Source organism: Pholcus phalangioides, unplaced genomic scaffold, assembly GCF_987345545.1.
Source record: "Pholcus phalangioides strain wild (caught in Gottingen) unplaced genomic scaffold, Ppha-v1.0 ptg000011l_1, whole genome shotgun sequence".
Classification (NCBI taxonomy): Eukaryota; Metazoa; Arthropoda; class Arachnida; order Araneae; family Pholcidae; genus Pholcus; species Pholcus phalangioides.
In genome coordinates, this window is record NW_028301604.1 from 43022297 (window position 1) to 43044552 (window position 22256).

Consider the following 22256-nt stretch of genomic DNA (forward strand, 5'->3'; position numbering starts at 1 on the left):
CGTCCAAAAAACATAAATGAAAGTGTTCTGGGTTCGTGACGTCTTATTTTCAGTGATAAAATGATTCGACATATACAGAAGCTGAAGCCCATCGTCGTCTAAATGAAACTTCTTTGTCAGTTTCTTTGCTTGAACTGGATGCAACGATATCCATTATGTATGCAAGAGGTGCAAAAAACGTCCTACTGAATTCATTGTGGTCGTCGAGATTTGGGGTCCTCTATTTTTTCCCCAAACAATGAAAAGATATCGTTTCAAAGAAATTTTGAAATTCATGCGATTCGATCTGACCAATTTTCTCTTGCATGTTCACTATGGATTTCATTCATAGAATACAGTGCGACTTGCTACAAACCAGGGCCCAATATAACTGGACGAGCAACTTCTATCCTCAAAAGCAAGATGTCCATTTACACAGTATATCCCAAGTAAGCCAGACAAATTTGGGATAAAATTCTGGCTTCTTGCCTGCGTTGATTCCAAATATATTCTGAATGGACAGAAAATCAGTTTCGATTACACTGGGACAAATAACACCAGACCAGCAAATCAACTTGTCTATGAACATGTAATTCGATTAGTCAAACCTTATCTAGGAGAACGTCGAAACAAAACAACAGATGATTATTTTACATCACTGAGATTATGTGCATTTTTGAAAAGGACAAGCTTGGTTGGGACCCTTCAAAAAGACCGTCGTGAGGTACCTCCAACTGCAAAAACAGGAACGCAGGATCTATACTCGTCGATAGTATTCAAAACTGGAACTGATATCACGCTGACATCTTATCAGAGAAAAAAAAAATAAAAAATGTTCTAGTTCTGAGTTCACTTCATACTGATGTAACTATCAACGAAAACGTGAAAAAGACCCCAGAAACAGTTGCCTACAATAACGAAATTAAATATGGAGTCGACATCGTGGATCAAATGGTGCGATTATACACCAATAAGAATGGAAGACGTCGCTGGCCAATGCATGTTTTCGGAAAAAATTAAACCTCAACAGATCCTTTTCCACGAGAGCGAAAGGGGAAACGTTTCCGGAAAAAAATGGCGAAAATTCTGTGAAATTTTAATTCGATAAAATTGTAATATTTTATACCGCCCCTCAACAGATCCTTTTTCACGAGAGCGAAAGGGGAAACGTTTCCGGAAAAAAATGACGAAAATTCTGTGAAATTTTAATTCGATAAAATTGTAATATTTTATACCGCCCCTCAACAGATCCTTTTTCACGAGAGCGAAAGGGGAAACGTTTCCGGAAAAAAATGGCGAAAATTCTGTGAAATTTTAATTCGATAAAATTGTAATATTTTATACCGCCCCTCAACAGATCCTTTTTCACGAGAGCGAAAGGGGAAACGTTTCCGGGAAAAAATGGCGAAAATTCTGTGAAATTTTAATTCGATAAAATTGTAATATTTTATACCGCCCCTCAACAGATCCTTTTTCACGAGAGCGAAAGGGAAACGTTTCCGGAAAAAAAAGAAAATTCTGTGAAATTTTAATTTTATGTAATATTTTATACCGCCCCTAAAGAGATTTGTTGGAAGAAGATATTTCCTACTTTGCCTGGATTGTGTTTAGGCATTCTATAGAATGACTAGGCAAAGTATAGAATAAAACCGGTATTTCATACTTTGCCTGAAACGACCAGGCATTGTATAGAATGCCTGGATTTCATACTTTGCCGGTAACATATATATAATAAGATTTAAAAACTCAAAAGTCTTAAATTATTAGGAATTATCCCTTTTGGAAAATAAAAAAAATTCGTTTTTCAATATGTTTATATTATATAGAATTGATTTTATTTCAAATCTGATACTTCCTAAATATTTTACAAAAGAATGAATGAAATTCATTGAATAAATGAAGGAAAGTTTTCATCAACTCGATCGAGTCAAATTTCGTTACAACAACATCCTAGCATTAACACGAAATCACTGTTCTGCGAAAACGAGCCAAATGTAATAGCGCAGAACCTGTTCTTTCCCCGACAATACTGCTCATCTTTTCTTCACGTTCGACAAGTTTTATGAATAGCGTGCCCGGTCTATTTATATCTTTATATGGCCAAGACGGGCTCGGTAAATGCCTCGAAATTCCACTTGTGCGCAAGGGGATTCGTGCCTTACTCTGTTTTATGACAAAATTTCACATTTATGAGACGTTTGACTACGGTCACTATTAATCTCTATATATATAGCTTTCAATATTAAAATATTTCATTCATACGAAGAACAATTTCAATTATTTTACATTTTCATTTCGATTCGAACTCTCCAAATCTTTGGCATTTAGACATCATTTCCAACTATCAAATCCAAGCAGTTTTTGCAAATTGTGAAAACGTGTCGCTGAATTGGTTTTGCATGCGTATTATCAACACTAAAAACCATAAATTTTAGGTTGACAGATACAAAGAGACGCATTGAGCGGGTTACGGACATTTCAAAGTGAAGACTTACGTGTGAATTTATTGCACTTTTTTCAGAAATCAGCAGATATGCAGCGAGTCTCTAATAAACGGATTTAAATTGCTTTAAATGTAGTCATGCACCTTTTTAGAATTTTTTTTCTAATGTCCACAACATTGTTCTTACAGGATAGGAAAATTGCATTGAAATTATTTAGGATGCTGCAGGCCAGTTAAAAGGAAGCATTACAGTATCAATCAAAAAAACTTTAAAGATGTGATGTCAATCTTAGAGGAAGTCCCAATACAGGGGCGGCTCGAGCTTACCTGCTGCCCGGGTGCGAAGCCTCATATGCCGCCCCTACTGGCGACCCTGCCAGGAGGCTGACCTGGAGATAAACCTGATTTTTTTTTTTTGAAAAGAAAATCGCACATCATTGTTTACAGTGCAAAATGCGCGTGACCATACATCCCGCTTTTGAAGTAGAAAATTTTTGTGTTCTAGAATTATTTTACCATTCTTAATAAATGCCAGATAACTTAATCCTTGAAAGAGCACTTATTTTTGTGAGCAATCATCACTTATCCTGTAAAGATGATATTTAACGGGATAATTTTTATTAAGAAAATTTTTTCAAAGGTGTTTCTGGTATTCCAGGGGCCGGACAATTGAAAAACCAAATTTTTCCCTGGCCTTCATTTGACTATTGTGAATCAAATTCTGAGTGAGGGTATGGGCCCCTAGGCTGGGATCCTTTGTACGCTCCTTCTATAGTTAATTTATAGCCTGAAAAAGCCAAAAAATTACGAGAATTATCCCGGGCTCTTGTGGGGGCCATTGGTGAGGGAACCAAAATGCACACATGGCCCTTGTGATAGAGTACAGGGGTGGCGCTTGGCCATGCGACCCATTGCGGCTACACGGGGCACCGCTTAAGAGGATGCTAAATCCGGGGTGAATGGGTAAAAAAAAATTCCATTGGCCAAAAAAAACCAAACTGTCGGCTTTTCAGGGGCGCAAAATCCGAAATGAAGGGCTGAAAAAATGTTTTGTTTGGAATTGTTTGGAAAAATTGTGAGGGAGGAGCATGACCTTCTAAGGGTAGGGCTGACAGGGATCCAGCTTGAGGCCCGGGACTGCATCCTCATAACTTCTCTTTTTTCACTATAAATTAACTGTAGAAGGGGCCCCGTGGAAAATTGGGCATGGGCTCCACGAAAGATTTCTTGACGCAGGAGGAAGGAGGTGCAAAAAATAAGTCCCACACGGGTACAGATTTTGTCTCAAGCCGCCCAGATAGCTTACATTCTTGTTTCTGGTATTACGATCAGAGGCCTTGTCTATTTTCTCAGCGTTTCCGTTGTCGAGGTATAGTAGGACTCAAAAGCGTGATGTCGTGAATTTTTACTGTGTTAAATTTTGTTGTCTTAAGTAAAGTCTACGCTGCCGCCCCTTACAACCTGCCGCCCGGGAGCTCCACACTCCTTGCACCCTCGCTTAAGCCGCCCCTGTCCCAATACAATACCACAGCAATGTAGTTTTAAAAATTTTTAATTTCGCGGGTATTTTTCCTTATGTATGATTTGGTCTCTTGGAGTTCGTTATAACTGAATTCGACTTTATTTCTTTTCAGCAGAGGCAATGGATTGGCACCCCCTTTCAAAATTCATAAAAAATACCCCAGAGCAATCATTCTCTATTCGATTTTTATAAATATATTCCCCATCAGACCACTCAGTGCTGGCTGAAGATAGCTATATAACTAAATGGCTATCCGTCTGTAATTGCATGAAAACGATGGGTTTTTTACAAGCTTTCATTTTTCACCCATTTACTTCTTGGATTACATTTACTACCAGCACTCAAAAGAATGTCAATGAATGGTCAACAAAGCTTTGTCTGTTTTCTTTAAGGCAGCCCTCTTTGAATGAAAAGTCTGAACACACAATTTTCTGTCTTTACAGTTATTCCATTTTGCTTAAACCTCTTCTATAGTTTGTGTCAGGGCCTACTGTCACCCCCAAGTCGTAAAACCACCGAGATTACATGAACCACTTTTTTTTATTTTCTTCCTCATGTTAATGTTACTTGAATGGGGAAAAATTACGAAAAAGATATTCTATGAGTGATATTCAGTGATATTCTGTGACTAAAAAAAATTTAATGTCACAAATTTCTTCGTGGCCCCCGTATCAGTAGCCGTGGCCCTTCCTGGAATATCCTAGGGCCCCCAGTTGAGAACCACTGCTTTAAACTATTGAAACAAAAAGAATTGATCACTGTTTTTTTTTCCTGTATTTTTGATACAGGAAAAAAATTACACACAAACTATGATTAAAATTTCTAGAGCATCGGTTCTCACATTTTTTGACTCGCGGAGCCCTTTTAACACTAGAACCGCGGACTGGGTCAAATTGACCCAAACTGTGAAAAAACGGTATTTCATAGCGAAAAAACAGGAATTTGTTTTTGGTTCCTGGGTTTTTCCTTACTCTTATTCAATGTTGCTTAATGGAAAATTATATTTTTTTATGAATATATAATGGGCTTCAAAATTAGCTAAAAAATGATGTAATTCAGTAAAAATAAGACTTAGTGTACATTATTTACTATACTCAGTCCAAAAACATTTTTCAGTAATCTTATAATAGGACAAAGATGTAAAATAAGCGTGTGAAATTGAATATGAGAAAGTATATAATATGATTCTGTCAAATAAGTATTGATTTCTTACTGATAAAGGAATTTATAATGAGCAGTTGAGCAAAATTTTTTTTATATTATTCTTGCACATTCATCGCATGTTGAAGTTGCACATCCCATGCAAAAATTAAGTTTTGTTTCCACGTTTTTATGTTACCTGACACATCAGATCGTTTATTTTTATTTATTACTATTAATAATTAATTAATTTATACTTTTGCGCAAGGGCAACGCGTATGATGAACGCAGTTTTTCAATAAAATTTTAGAGGAAATGCTTTCCAAAAACTAATTCTGGCCTTCTGTACTACTCTATACAAAATACAGGAATATGTTTACAGTGAGGTCCAGGATGTTGTAGAAAACGTCTGTGATATGCCACCTTCACCAAATATTTTCTGGGCATTTGATCGCTACAACTACGATCGTTACACTTTGCTGAATTGTAGTGTGAAATAGTTTCTGTGTGTGTGGAAGCTTTTTGGGGCTACTACTGCCAATATCGACTGCCAGATGAAGCGTGCTGAATAATGAAGAACTTATATTGTTCTTTCCTTGATAAATTGTAATTGTGGCATCGTTGTTCTATAAAACTGTAGTTTCACTATATTTATTGCATCAGATAATATTGCTCTTCGATTTCGTCTACTAAGCTAGTATTTTTTGGCTTTTAGCATTTGAGCCAGCTTCAGTGTAGTGAAAAAAAAAATGTCGGTTGAGACGCTGATACATCCCAAGATTTGGAAATCCATTCAAAACGTATTTGGTGCAGGCCAGAATTTTATTCTTTTTCTGTGACATCGTTTGACTACAGAAATTTCAACTACACGTTTTTTCTAGAGTTAATAAAGATTTTGGGGGAGTAAAAGTTTAAGTCTCGTCAGAATTCCAGGTATTCAAGTTTACAAAGGAAAAAAAAAATATTTAGCTCTACTTGCCATTCCTCCATTGAAAAAAGATAATCTGCTGTGACAATGAATTGGCCTTGAAGCACCTTTATTCTTCACTGTCTTCATTTACAAATACTTTTTAGAAAGGGTAACCACTTCCAAGAAAATTAGAGACCCCCCCCCCTTTTTTCCTATAGACCAGTACGTTGGGTCAAAATGACCCAAACCGCGGTTCTAGGTATAAGTGCTTATTTAGAAGACACCAACGAATAAGGCAAATACACAAAAAAAAAAAAAAAATAATAATAAAAGTCCTAATGCATTTCAACACCAATGGGTGCCGTCTTCAGAGGAAAAATTTAACCACTAGTTTCGCTGACCGAGTTTCCCATTTGGGTTGAATACCAAATCTTCACGCTCGGTTGCTCAGCAGAAGAAGTACGTCTGTTCACTTCAAACGTCGTGGTCAAAATGAAGCTGTGAGCCTGCGTGAGATACTAATGCAGCGTCCTGATTGGACCTTTGCGGAATAGTGCTATCCGATTGGTCCATTCGAATTTTCTTGTAATTCCCGCTCGAAATGAATTTAAGCCATGGTGTTGCGATCGGGGGTGTAGATTTATTATCGTTCACTAGTATATTTTTGAAGGCCCGAATATATGTGCCTTCGTAGAAATCTAGATCAACTGTGGACTTGACTTTGTGAAAAACTCTCGCTTCTTGAAATTTTAATATGTGGCCTTCTTGCCAACAGTGAGCGGCGATGGTCGATTTTTCACATTCCTGATTCTTAACACAGCGAGCGTGTTCATTTAATCTTGCTTTTATGGGTCTCCTTGTCTGTCATATATAACCAAGAGAGCAATCACCACATGGAATGTAATAAATGCCCCATTGTTTATTCTGCGGTATAGCATCCTTAGGGGGCATATCTATGGTTGTTAGATTAAACTTTTTAAGAATCGGTTTGATCTTTAGTGAGAGTATTGGATCGTAGGGTATGACTACACTTTCTCTGAGTGGTCTCTCTGTAATATTTTCTCTCGTGCCGGTTTCAAGAATTTTCTACTTAATTCGTCAACGATCTTGGTGTTGAACCCCCGTCTATCGCAATTGCTTTGATGGTTTCAAGTTCATGGTCTAAAGTGTTCCGATCTGAACAGATGTTAAATGCTCTCTCTACAAAGGTGCGAAAAGACGAAAGTTTCTGTTGCATAGGATGGCAAGATCTGAAATGAGGTGGTAATGAGACTGCGAAAGGCTTACGATAGACCGAGGTTTGGAACTGTGATTTCTGTTTCGTTACTAATACGTCCAAGAAAGAGAGTTCATTGTTAGTTTCGAATTCGGCTGTGAACTGAACATGAGGGTCTATGTCATTCATAATGAGTAACAATTGTTCCAAGTCATCTTTAGAGCCGTCCCAAAGCACAAAAGTATCGTCCACGTATCTTCGATAAAATGAGAAGGGCACAACGTTCAATAGCTTACTCTCAAAGTCGTCCATATATATATCACACAAAATCGGCGAGATGGGGTTGCCCATTGCTAAACCATCTGTCTGGGTGTAAAACTTGTCATCGAAACTGAAGGCTGTTTGTGAGATACATGTGAAGGTGAGATTGCAAATTTCTTCTACTTCAGGTTGTGAAAAATTGTGGGTTTTAAGTCGTCTTTCTAGACAACTGATACTGCCACCTATGGGAATGTTCGTAAACATTGACACTACGTCGAAAGACACCATGTTGAGTTGTTTGGTTTCAATTGTACGAATTATTTGAGCGAAGCTAGATGCAAGACACTATTCCGCAAAGGTCCAATCAGGACGCTGCATTAGTATCTCACGCAGGCTCACAGCTTCATTCTGACCACGACGTTTGAAGTGAACAGACGTACTTCTTCTGCTGAGCAACCGAGCGTGAAGATTTGGTATTCAACCCAAATGGGAAACTCGGTCAGCGAAACTAGTGGTTAAATTTTTCCTCTGAAGACGGCACCCATTGGTGTTGAAATGCATTAGGACTTTTATTATTTTTTGTTTGTGTATTTGCCTTATTCGTTGGTGTCTTCTAAATATTCTTGGGCAAAGTGGATCAACTCTTCTATGTTTTAGACGGCAACGGGTCTATCGTCATGAATACTTTTAACATCTTTTCGCAACTACGAAGGAAGCGTGAGCGCCTGCTGAATAGGATTCGGTTCCTGTTGAAATGTAAGTCGTCGGGGATCACCCCGAAATTTTTGAATCTGTCCTGCTCGTTAGAGAGAACCCCCCATGTAAACAAAGGCCTGTATCGCAGTAAAATTATTATACTTCGTTGCCTCATCCAAGATCTCAGGAGTGCACTAGCCTCCGTCGAAGAACGCTTGTATTTGTCTCATTTGGAATTAGCTCAACGCGAGGGCTTTCACCGTGCTTCGCCATTATCCCCTAGCTTAGAGCAAAATTCATACTGGCGAACTGTGAAGGAGTCCAAACGTCATCAGGACACCCTCAACAAGAAATTTTCCAAGTTAAAATCTAATAGTGTTTCCTTGTCTGCACCCCCATTTGTTAATAAAGCTAAAATACTTAATTTAACTGGAAACCAATTCACAGAAATGCAAACTAAAGCCTTGGAACTGGGAATTAATTTCTGCGACAAACCTAAATTCAACCCAATCAATTTCATTGCCCCTATAGAGAAGTCAGTTTCACGCAGTAAGATTCTACCTGAACAAAAAGACACCCTGAGACATCTCATATCCAACATTTTGGTGGATAATGAGCGAAAGAACAACAAGAAGGTCACCGTAGGCTACTCACCGGACGAACGTCGAAGCATCAAACAACTGCAAAATGATAATAATATCGTAATATCTAGAGCAGATAAAGGTGGGCAAATTGTGATAATGCCTAAAGAGCAATATTCGGATTTGATGACATCACATATTTTGAGTGGTCCTTACAAAGAATTAAAGAAAGATCCATCTGATTCTCACTTGAGAAAATTGAAAGAAGTGGTAAAAACCAGTGTCTCTCTTCCCGAGCATGCAAAAAAGAGCGTAATTCCATCAAACGCCATTTCGTCACGGATCTATGGCCTACCCAAAGTGCACAAACCAACACTATCTCTCCGTCCCGTAGTATCTAACATTGGTACAGCGTCATACAAGCTCGCTAAATTCCTTGTTCCAATTCTCTCTCCACTCACTAAGTCAAATAATAATACAGTTAGAAATTCATCTAGCTTCGCTCAAATAATTCGTACAATTGAACCCAAACAACTCAACATGGTGTCTTTCGACGTAGTGTCAATGTTTACGAACATTCCCATAGGTGGTAGTATCAGTTGTCTAGAAAGACGACTTAAAACCCACAATTTTTCACAACCTGAAGTAGAAGAAATTTGCAATCTCACCTTCACATGTATCTCACAAACAGCCTTCAGTTTCGATGACAAGTTTTACACCCAGACAGATGGTTTAGCAATGGGCAACCCCATCTCGCCGATTTTGTGTGATATATATATGGACGACTTTGAGAGTAAGCTATTGAACGTTGTGCCCTTCTCATTTTATCGAAGATACGTGGACGATACTTTTGTGCTTTGGGACGGCTCTAAAGATGACTTGGAACAATTGTTACTCATTATGAATGACATAGACCCTCATGTTCAGTTCACAGCCGAATTCGAAACTAACAATGAACTCTCTTTCTTGGACGTATTAGTAACGAAACAGAAATCACAGTTCCAAACCTCGGTCTATCGTAAGCCTTTCGCAGTCTCATTACCACCTCATTTCAGATCTTGCCATCCTATGCAACAGAAACTTTCGTCTTTTCGCACCTTTGTAGAGAGAGCATTTAACATCTGTTCAGATCGGAACACTTTAGACCATGAACTTGAAACCATCAAAGCAATTGCGATAGACGGGGGTTCAACACCAAGATCGTTGACGAATTAAGTAGAAAATTCTTGAAACCGGCACGAGAGAAAATATTACAGAGAGACCACTCAGAGAAAGTGTAGTCATACCCTACGATCCAATACTCTCACTAAAGATCAAACCGATTCTTAAAAAGTTTAATCTAACAACCATAGATATGCCCCCTAAGGATGCTATACCGCAGAATAAACAATGGGGCATTTATTACATTCCATGTGGTGATTGCTCTCTTGGTTATATATGACAGACAAGGAGACCCATAACAGCAAGATTAAATGAACACGCTCGCTGTGTTAAGAATCAGGAATGTGAAAAATCGACCATCGCCGCTCACTGTTGGCAAGAAGGCCACATATTAAAATTTCAAGAAGCGAGAGTTTTTCACAAAGTCAAGTCCACAGTTGATCTAGATTTCTACGAAGGCACATATATTCGGGCCTTCAAAAATATACTAGTGAACGATAATAAATCTACACCCCCGATCGCAACACCATGGCTTAAATTCATTTCGAGCGGGAATTACAAGAAAATTCGAATGGACCAATCGGATAGCACTATTCCGCAAAGGTCCAATCAGGACGCTGCATTAGTATCTCACGCAGGCTCACAGCTTCATTCTGACCACGACGTTTGAAGTATACAAAAGAGATGGCAACAGAGGAAAAGACTAGTTGCCCAGAAGCTCTATCTCCCCCCCCCCCCCCCCAGCATGATGGTAACAAACCACAGCTGATAAGGGGATGTATATACTGTAAATAATCACACCTTCTCCCTCCCCCCCCCCCAATTTTTCCTTTTCTTCTTCTACTGGTGGAGGTATATATATATATATAGATAACCCGCAAATAATATTGTAAATGTAAATATAAATGTATATAGATATAATTTCTTCTCAAATATTGAATTGAATGAATAGAATAACTGTATAACTTTGCATATGATACCAGTATTGTCAAAAATACTGACGGCCCTTAGAAGACCCCGTTTTAAATAACCCGCTCAACTTCACGCCCTGGGCTCGTTCCCCCCCCCCCATCCCCAGCAGCGACCCCCCCCCCGGGCACCAGATAAGCAACGAAAAAAGAGAAAGAGGTCTAACCTAACACAAAGATTCTTCGGGTAGTAGGCCGTCATCACTAGCCAGACATAAAGAAAAGAAAGGACGAAGCGGAAAGAGTGAGACGGTAGCTCAAAAATTTTCTAACCATTAAAGTATTTAAAACCCACATAGGGTGCCAGCTCTTACAAGAAGAGTGAAATAAATTGAAAAAATCTGCACAAACGCTATGGCTTCACGCACACACGCTAAGCAGGTGGCGGAGAGAGACGAAGGGGGTATGGGCCGCTATCACAGCGGCGATTGGGACCCCGGCCCACCAAATATGGTCATGGACGTTTGAAGTGAACAGACGTACTTCTTCTGCTGAGCAACCGAGCGTGAAGATTTGGTATTCAACCCAAATGGGAAACTCGGTCAGCGAAACTAGTGGTTAAATTTTTCCTCTGAAGACGGCACCCATTGGTGTTGAAATGCATTAGGACTTTTATTATTTTTTTGTGTATTTGCCTTATTCGTTGGTGTCTTCTAAATATTCTTGGGCAAAGTGGATCAACTCTTCTATAAGTGCTTATAGCTCTAGAACACGAAATGGGAATAGAATGAAATTTTCGTGAATTAATATTCATATGATATCATGAAAAGAAATTTGTTTAACATCTGCCGGTAAGTTTTTAAGATAAATGAAAACAAAGTTTGGATGTTGTGAAGATATTTATTATTTGAGATGTTAATTTTTTAAGGAAGGAAAAAACTCATCTCTGCCTCTACCGGGAGTAGAACCCGGGTCCCTCGATTGCCGGACGAGTGCTCTGACCACTAAGCTACAGAGGAGATAGAGATTTTCCTTCGCTAGAGCGTATATATGCCGAACGGAACCGTGCAATGGACGGTGAAACTGATCAGCTAATAGCTCATGCACGACGAGCCACCAGATGGCTATATATATGACATGAATGTCGCTCTCCACTTGTTAATACAAGATATACGGAAGACTGGATGTTGTGAAGATATTTATTATTTGAGATGTTAATTTTTTAAGGAAGGAAAAAACTCATCTCTGCCTCAACCGGGAGTCGAACCCGGGTCCCTCGATTGCCGGACGAGTGCTCTGACCACTAAGCTACAGAGGAGATAGAGATTTTTTTTCGCTAGAGCGTATATATGCCGAACGGAACCGTGCAATGGACGGTGAAACTGATCAGCTAATAGCTCATGGACGACGAGCCACCAGATGGCTATATATATGACATGAATGTTGCTCTTCACAACATCCAGTCTTCCGTATATCTTGTATTAACAAGTGGAGAGCGACATTCATGTCATATATATAGCCATCTGGTGGCTCGTCGTCCATGAGCTATTAACTGATCAGTTTCGCCGTCCATTGCACGGTTCCGTTCGGCATATATACGCTCTAGCGAAGGAAAATCTCTATCTCCTCTGTAGCTTAGTGGTCAGAGCACTCGTCCGGCAATCGAGGGACCCGGGTTCGACTCCCGGTAGAGACAGAGTTTTTTCCTTCCTTAAAAAATTAACATCTCAAATAATAAATATCTTCACAACATCCAGTCTTCCGTATATCTTGTATTAACAAGTGGAGAGCGACATTCATGTCACAAAACAAAGTTTGATTGTTAAGTAAAAAAATTCTATGGTGGAGCCCCGTAGGCCAATTTTTTTAATTATTCATCAAAGTAACAGATTTATTTTTACTATTTGAAAATGTTTATAATTTTTTTTTTTTTACTGTTTATTTTCCTCGAGCGACCGCTGAGCCCCTGGAGAGTGCACAAGAAGCCCCAAGGCTCCGCGGAGCACCGGTTGAGAACCACTGTTCTAGACGTTTTTTCAGAGAGCAGCATTATAAATTTCATATGGCACATAATTTCTCTTCTGTTTTTTCACATTTTTGGTTCTGTTGCTAATGCCTATTCCTATGGCTAGTGTCATGATGGAGCAGTGTACTGTAGTCAGGGGTGGGAAGTGACTAAGTCCATTTCGGAGCAGCCTTGGAGCAGCAAAATTCAGGATTCGGAGCAGTTTTGGAGCAGCAAATTCGGTATTTGGAGCAGCAAAATATGGGATTCGGAGCAGATATTTATAAATTGGAGCAGTGAAATTAACAAGAATATTTTCGTCAACCCTCAACCCTTTTCAAAATAAAACTGCACGGTCTTTTGTTATCAAACATATTTTCATCAGCTTGATTTTTGTTTTTGGTGTTTTAGGCTTTTGACACCTTGTTTGAAAGAGCGACTGTCATAAAATTTTTTGCACCGATCTATTTAAGATGATTTTTGCTTACTGAGGGCACTATTTGCTGCCTTGAACAGCAGCACTTCAAATGAGCTAAAAAAAATTTATATGTTTTTAATTTTTTTATACTTGGAAAGAAATTGTTATAAAATGGGAGAGAATTTCGGAAGAATCAAAACGATGTTTGGCGATTCAGCACTCATTATCTGGCGAGATTGGCGATCTGACACTCGTTATTTGGCGAGATTGGCGATTTAAAGCTCGTTAATTGGCGATATTGACGATTTAACGCTCGTTATTCGGCAACATTGGCGATTTAACGCTCGTTATTCGGCAAAGTTTCTAAACTAACATTCGTAATTCGGCGGACATGAGCTTTTTAATTCCGGAATGAAATTTTTTTTTACGAAACATCGGGATTTAACACAATGACAATCGACTACGGTAATTTCTGCTGCTTCCAGTGACGACTTTTTTTTTAAACGGAAACACTCAAATTTGCACTTTAAAGCTGAAAGGCATTGCAAACCATCTTCAGTTCCACGATCACGGACAATATCGGGGTTTTGCGATGGAAAGCCCGATCAGGGGCCGATAGTTTAGAGATTTTGCCGTAAAGAAACGTTTCGTGGCTAGCAGGAACAAAAATTTTTTTGGCGTCCTTTCCGATATTCCGGGCATACTGAAGCGAAATTCGCTATTTGGCGCAGAAAAATGCGAAAATACGCTATTGGAGCAGAATGGCGCAAGATATTAGTTTTGGCGCAGTGCGGCGCAATTGGCGCAGAGTTCCCACCCCTGTGTAGTTATACTGTGCAATTTCATTATGTATTTGAATATTACACAACACAGTATATATTATGTATAACTGCAAAATGTGGGTAACTATATAAATTATGTACTTCTGGATGCTCAATATGAGTATGCATTCATATAGCATTTCGAGCATAACTCTTGATATAATTTTTTTTTCCCAAACTCAGCTTCTCAATGTAAAGATAAATGGTGCTTTGATGCAATCTGTTCGTAGTCCAATGTTATTAGTAATCAAATCCACAGATGAAAATGTATTTCCATATTTTCTCATTTCCAAGATTTTTTCAGCACACAAAATCTCAGATACAAAGCGGCATGTTTTCAAATACCTTGAACATAGAGACGTTTAAATTTTTCCTGTGCAAAATGGTGAATATATAAAACATGTTTTGTAATGTAAAGACACTGTACTCTGAAAATAATATTTAAAAATCAAAATTAAAAAAAAAATTGGCAATTTAAAAAAAAAGTCAATCAAACTTTCAAAACTATAATTGCTATTTATTGTACTCATAAATGTATTGATAGAATAATTAAAAGGTAGCATTTGCATGAGCCCCTCTTGTTGCATGATGATATCAGACAAATTATCTTATGTGAAAAGTGCAGAACCTTCAAGAGTGGTGCCTGTACACTGCTTGCTTAGGAGTTGAGAGGTTTACTTGATTTGATCAAATTCTGTAATAAAGTACAGTAGCCAGAAAATAATGTGTGTCAACTTTTCAAGTATCAACTATATTTCATACCACTTCAGAAATTTTACTTTACACATGATGATAGTGAAATAATAATGTAGATCCTTTGAGATGATCCCTGTCCCCGTCTCTTCCCGTCATGATGGGAATATTGAAGTTTGTAGACCACAATAAAGTTTGAAAGGAAGAAAATTAAACCAACAGGGTTGAATTGCACAACTTTTAAAGAGATGTGAGTGATACAGAATTTAAGTGTATGTGCATTGAAGAAAACAACAGTTCTGTATCTTAGAATGAAGATGATTATATAAGAATAGCTTCCTTTGCCAATAAACTTTGATTAAATTTCTTTTGTTGTGAACTTATTTCTGAAAATTTATCTAATTTTAAAATAATTGTTAAGGTTTTAATCTAAAGGGTTCTAAAATATTTATAACCAAACTTTTGAATCCTCTCATCATGACCTGATCAAACTAAAAGTTGTCATTGGGGGTAATTATACCAAAAATTGTTTTGTTGTAAATGTTTCAGGTAATTAAAACATTTATATTTCACAATATAAAAAAAATTAGTAAAAAGAATTGAATTATTTAAAAGAAAAATGAATATTCTCGATTATTCTCGAATTTTTACATCCAGGAGAATATTCTCACCTCACATCTCTACTTTAAAATGATAAAAATATTTTTTTTTAGATTTTTTTTGTCAAGCGGTAGGTGAGGTTTGAAGAAATCATAATTACTATTCATATAAATTAATAATTTTATATACTGATTAAATGAAAATTAATTGATACCCAATTTTTCTCAAACTTCTCAAAAACATTATTTTAGCCATTAAATTGATACCCAATTTTTTTCAAACTTCTCAAAAACGTTATTTTAGCCTATGACATCACCTCGTATATAAAACACTGGACAATCATAATTAAAAATCATAAATTAAAAAAAAAATCATTCAGGAAAATAAAGTATTTGTATGCTCGACACTGGGTCATAAAAATAAAGGGTGGGATTAATCAAATGATTTTATAATTGCTTTAAATTAACCATCATGCCATCAATAAGTTGCACAAATTTTTCTCGGAATGTAACTTTTTCTACATTTTTAATAATAATTACACACTTAAAAATGCTTCACAATTAAATAGCATATTCTCTTCCCATCCCCATTGGTATTGTTTAAAAAAAAAGCTGGCATTTCTTTGATGGCTCAATCGAATACACATACATAAACCCTTGCTTTTGAATGGAAAAGTATTTGTATTTTTATATGGAAAAAATATAAAGACTTTCTTTTCGTGAAATCATCAGACATTAATATTTTTTCAGCATTTGTAATACTAAAAACAGAGCACTAGTCGTCACATGGGAAAATGAGGTGGGGATGTTGACAGAGCTTCAGCTCTGGGATGGGTTGATTGTATTTTTTTGTTTTTACATTCTAAATTTACCTCAAAGGGCCGGCAAAAAATTCTGGCATGGGGGCTCGGCTTCAGGATGTGGGGACCTTGGTCGAGGGATAATCAGGGACCACTCAGGATCATTATGTATCACATTTGTGAATACATAAATTTGTTTATGTAATAATTTTGTAAAAAGGAAATAAATAACTGTTAAATAAAGCTTTACATACCTCATCAACTGCTTGAGAATCATAATCAGATTCCTCCATATCTTCCAGAAATGCGATCGAGCATATTTCTTGTGACGAGGTCGAAACGTATGAAGAGCTGTACCAACGTTACAAACATCTGTTCCTTGAAATTTCTCTAATTCGTTACTTTATTCAACAAAATAAAACTACCAATAACAAAAATGAATAACATCTTGTGGCAATAGCCATCGTCCTCCATCTTGTTTTCAAAAACACTCGCAGCAGCAGAGGAAAAAAGAATAAACAGGTGATCTTTATTGACGAATCAGGGGCTGAACTTTCCCCTTGTCCTTAGCGACGTTTTTCTCCTTAAGCCCGCTGTTTGTCCTTAGTTAAGGAAAGAGGGAAAAATTCTGTACTTTCCGCTCGCTTTTCCTTAACTAAGGACAAAGGTGGCGCTAGTAAAGGAGATGGGAAACCCTCTCGTTAAGCTTGAGGACAATCACATTTTCCGTAATGGCGGCAATGATGTGTGTTCCGATGGAAGATATAGATTCAAAAAATTATTTTCGTGTTTTCCGATTCTATTAATGCTTGATATATGCATTTAAGATGCTGAAAGGAATTTAGGTTAACGAAAAAGTACAGTAAGGCGGCCATGCGAGGAGTTGAAGCCGAGATGAAGACAAGACTTGCTGTTGAGCAGAAGGTAGGTTAACGTGATGAAACCTAATTTTTTTTTTTTTTTCTCAACATGAAATTTTACGCACTTTGCATGTTAATGGGCATTAAATAAGTTGAGGTTTTCGGGAGAAAAAGAAATCCTGCTGATCGCAAGATGATCTATGTATATACGCTATATATAATCGTAAATAATAAATTCCCTCATAATAGGAATAACATGTATTACAGTAAAAATATATTATGTTTGGCCTATCGATAATGCTACATCTTATATTTGTCTTATTAATGCTTATTTTCGAGCCGTCCTAATGACGTAAATAAGCTTAAGGCTCTCTAAGCCTCATGAAAATGCCAAGGTTATATTTTGGGGATAAAAGTTGACATGCAAACGTGATACACACACTTGCAATGTGCAAAAACACTTAAAAATATAATGCATCCTAAAAAAACTACATGCCACCTATTCGGACCCCCCTGAATATTTTTGTTTAAAATGTATTTTTTAGTTGAATGCAAAAGGGGTGCTAAATTCTGTATTTAATTCGCATACTTTCCTTAATTGCTGCAGCTTCTACTTGTATCATGATTTTGAATTTTTTTAATGGTTGCATGTATTACATAGCTTATTAAGCACTTTATTAATGTATTGCATGAGTAATTAATTTTTATGAGTAAAAATTCAGTTTCAGTGGTATTAATATTAACATTTTTGTACTACAGAGTATTGAGAATTTGAAGTATTCTTGAAGAGATGGCAACCAGAGATCTTGTAGGATTTTTGCAAATTTCTTTAAAGGTAAGTCTGATTTTTGAACATTTCAATTGAAATTTTCCTATATCTCCGACCATTTATAATTTTGTGACATTGAAATCACACAGGAAATAATTAATAACATTGTTATGTTATGTGTAATTTAGTTGGTGGAATACTGTTTATTTTATTTGAGAAGCATGCATTTAGACAACTGAATTGGTGCGGGTACTTTTTGTCATTTTGGGTGAAATGCATGTGTTTTTAGTTTGAATGTGGAATAAAATTAAGAAACTAAATGTTTCTTCATGAATATTTTGACATGGAAAATTTATATTGCCAATTATATGTCTAAACATAATTTCAGTGTTTTTGCAAAACAATGTACATGAAATACTACTGCTTATTCAACTGCTTATATCAACTTGTTTTTCACACAGAATGTTGCTATAATATTGTTCTGTGCAATGAACTAGAAGTTTTGAAATACAATGAAAATTTTTTGAGATATGGCTGTTTACGTGAAAAAACTATATTTCTCATTTAAAAAACTTAATATTTTGAATTCAAAATCATGTAAATCATCAAAAAGTTTCAAAGCTATTGCTCAGATCCTAGTTCATTGCATTGTCATAGCTATATAGAACCCACTGAAAAAAAAAAATTATATATTGTAAAGTTTTGTAAAGATCAGGTTTCATGTAGACAAAAATAACGTAAATTGCAGTTTCTCAGAAAATGCATCTAAAGATTTCACTAAAAAATAGTTTCACATACACACTTTTAACATTCAGAATTCTTCACATTCATACATCAGACCTTCCTTCGTTTCAAATTACTCTTTCTTGCTCCTTTTGCCATCAGTGTTACATGGTACAGAAACACAGTACCTCTCTGGCATGCACAAATTCATTATAAATTCCCCAGAGGAATGTTTATGAAGTAACATGGATAGTTTTGACCCTTCCCACCACCTCACATCTTTGTGCTGGGGTTGATACGGTGCCTGAAACATGTTTCAACTTTTTGTATTGTATTTATGGTATCTCAAACATCTCACACGCTCATCATCCAACCCAGAGTAAATAGTCTCTAGTTCTTCATCAACTGGGATTCCTAGGTTTTCAAGTACAGGCAATATGCTTACATAGCCAGAATTAAAAATCAGAATTACAATATGGGTCCCCAACAGAATTGTTTGCAGTTCGATAAAAGTGCCCTTAGGGTAAATTATCCAAATCACACTTGAAGATTTTGTTGGAGCTCTGCATCATACCGTGGAAGCACTTTGAAACAGGGATTGTGACATACAGGGATTGGACTCATGTATGTTGGCTTTATTATATTTATGTTGTCACTAGAGAGGCTAGAAGTAATTTTTTGTCGTTCATGTGCAGCTTTATGATACTTACACCAACTTTTGGGTCCTCTTTGGCATTGTACATGCATGTTCTTATCACTGCAGCAACAATGAAAAAATGCAGTTGTAACTGCATATTATTTAAATTTCCCACATTGCTACGAATAGCAATACCATAGTAATTTTGTAGTTTATCAATAAATTAATCGGTTAATTTTCCTTTACCACTCAGTCCTTTCCATGGTTTTCTTGAGTCAACTCAAACGTGCCCCAACCATCTTCTGAACATGGCCAATGCATTCCAGTTTAGGAGTTTTAGTTTTTAGTTGCTAGGGACAAAAAAATATTATTCATACGTGTTTGTACATAACACTTTCCAAGAAATGTCAATTATGATAAATTCCTTAGAGAAATATGTATAATGTATATATATAGTTCAGTAGTATAGTGAAACATCAATAACTCGATACCCTTATAGGGTCGAGAAAAATGTCCACTTAAGCAGGTGTCCAATTAGCAAGGTTTTATTTTACCTCACCTTCAATGATTTTTAAAAACTGTGTATGTATATGTACCTGTGCATAGTTAAAATATTCCACATTACATTATCTACAAATTCATAAAATCATTTGATCTGCAATTTTCTATGAAAATTTTCTTTATTGTAAATTTCTTGAATTAGGCAGAAAAAGCATATTTTGACTGCTGGGAGATCTTTTATTTCTGAATGAGTAGTGCAATTGTCCAAAATAAGCGAAACTTTCCTCTTCTCACTTGAAACATTTTGGTCTAGCTTTCCCAAACATCTCCTGCTCAAAAGTTTCGGAAATCATTCACCCTACCCAAAGATGTGAGGGAGAATCTTTGACACATAATCAATTGTTGAATAAACGTTGAAAAAAAACAATTATTGAAACACAAGTGAGCAATTTTGTAAAATTTTTCCAACTAATCAACAAATGAACAATTTCTGGAAATTATGTATACATTGAAATATCTGTGGATACATTGAAATATTATTGATAACTATTTATAAAATGTTTTTTAGGTTCTTTGCTGAAATGAGAGTTATAAAAAGGAACGCATTACATTCTTGTTGACGACGTAGAACTTGGTGCTCGTGAAGTGTACAGATGAATTTGATCCATTAATTTCTCAAGCAAGTTGAACCTTTTCCATTTTCAATTATGGCATTTTTATGACACACACACAAAGTTCACAATATTCATTGATTTTTTTCAATTTACATCTAACCCCCCCCCCTTTTTATTTCAGATTAAATTGCTGAATGAAATGATAAGTGATGACCTATCAGTGCTGACTCAAAGTTGTTCATTTTCAACGAGTTTATTGATCAGCACGTAGGCCTATATTCATATACAGCACGATCATGTATGTGCAATTATGCATGTGAAATGCTTTTGATAATACTGTACACACATGTATCTAATAAATTTATTCATGAGCAGTAAATGGGTGTTCTTTGTTTGTGATTGCAATCTGTAATTGAAAACAATGTGTGTGGATGTTACATTATTGCATTTTTTTGTTGTAGTGAATTCGGAGTGAGAATCTCAGTTGGATAGAAAGTTCACAACCTTATTGTAATAACCTGTGCGCAAATACTACGTTATAACATATGTAATTACATAGTTGATAACTTGTTTGCTATGTTGCAGTACAGTGGGATCCTTCCTAAGAAATCACTGCGAAATACATTTCCCTGAGTGAGAGATCACTCACTGAAGAATATAGTTTTTTCCCAACTGAATATTGCAAGGGCTCTAATTGATAAACCTATTAAGTGGGATCCAATGAACTTTTCATTTGTTTAGGAATATGAGAAGTAAGTCTGAATATATCTCTAACATCGACATTAAATTCATAAGACTTGGAAAATGTTCAACATATCTTCCCCCTGTCATTGAGCATAGCAAATGCTGCATCAACCTCTCAGTAGTTATGCCATAAAGCATCTATGTAACTTTTTTTCATCAATACAATTTAGGTATATTGTTGATTCCCTTGGGATTATACTTTAGGCCGGAATCACACTATAAAAGTTTGATAAAAGATATTTTACAAAACTTCAAAAATACAACCAATGGGACTATTGGTTGCATTTTTCAAGTTTTATAAAAGTCATTTTATATAAAACACGAAAAACTCAACCAATAAGCACATGCTCTGCTCGAATGTAACCTATGAGCTTTATTTTTTGGATCTTTTAGTTTTATATAAGAGGAATTTTATCAAACATTTATAGTGTAATACCGGCCTTAGAGGAGATATATCCTACCCCTCCCTTATTACACCCTTTTATTAATTACCTCATGCCACCTCTAAGGTTTTTGCATCATAAAAGAAACTCAGCATTCTGATATTAAAAAAAATCCAAGTAATTGAGCAATTTACCCTAACAATCTCTATATTAAAAATTTTTCATAAAAAAAAAATCGAATAATTTAAAAATTTAGGTATTTCCCCGGCATTTAATTTTTCTTACATAACCTAGTTAAAATTTAAAAAAATATATATATACAATTTTCAGAAAAAAAATTGTTGCAATTTAAGATATTTAATAAAAAACAGTCTCTGAAAAAAAAACCTACATATTAATACATATAAAAGTAAGAGCAAATGCACATGCTAATGTAAAAAAAGAAAAATGAGGGAGGGGAAAAACTTTGCGTTAAAATAATGTAAATAAAGCAATTGTTGCCATTAATGTAGAAGAAATATTGTTTTTAATACTTGGTAGTAGTTGTAAAATTTTTGCTTTATGCTGATTGGTCAATCGATGAACTGAACCGAAGAGCCGAATTGAACACACCGAAAGACTGATTTTATCTCCGTAACCCGTCACGTGATCCTAAGAACAATGACTAAGGAGAGAGTGCATCTTGGGACATTGTCCTTCATGCTATCCATAGTGCAGCTCCTTAGTTAAGGACAATAACTTAAATAGCGGTTTTTAAGGACAAGGGGAAAGTTCAGCCCCAGCATCAAAATCATCATCATCACTTGTTAAACGCTGTGGCCTTGTCACAACTGGTTAGCCGAGAATACTGATTTTTTCTAATATGCACGATA

General features: G+C 36.3%; 2 protein-coding genes across 2 annotated transcripts; one reads left to right on the forward strand and one right to left on the reverse strand.

Moving 5' to 3' along the window:
- Nucleotides 1-7084: 7084 nt before the first annotated feature.
- LOC149080450 (uncharacterized) lies at nucleotides 7085-7759 on the reverse strand. Its single transcript, XM_089238750.1, has one exon. It carries the CDS (start codon nucleotides 7757-7759, stop codon nucleotides 7085-7087), a length of 675 nt encoding a protein of 224 aa, XP_089094876.1.
- Nucleotides 7760-8148: 389 nt separating this feature from the next.
- Nucleotides 8149-9963, forward strand: LOC149080451 (uncharacterized). The gene has a single exon (XM_089238751.1). It carries the CDS (start codon nucleotides 8149-8151, stop codon nucleotides 9961-9963), a length of 1815 nt encoding a protein of 604 aa, XP_089094877.1.
- The last annotated feature ends 12293 nt before the right edge of the window (nucleotides 9964-22256 follow it).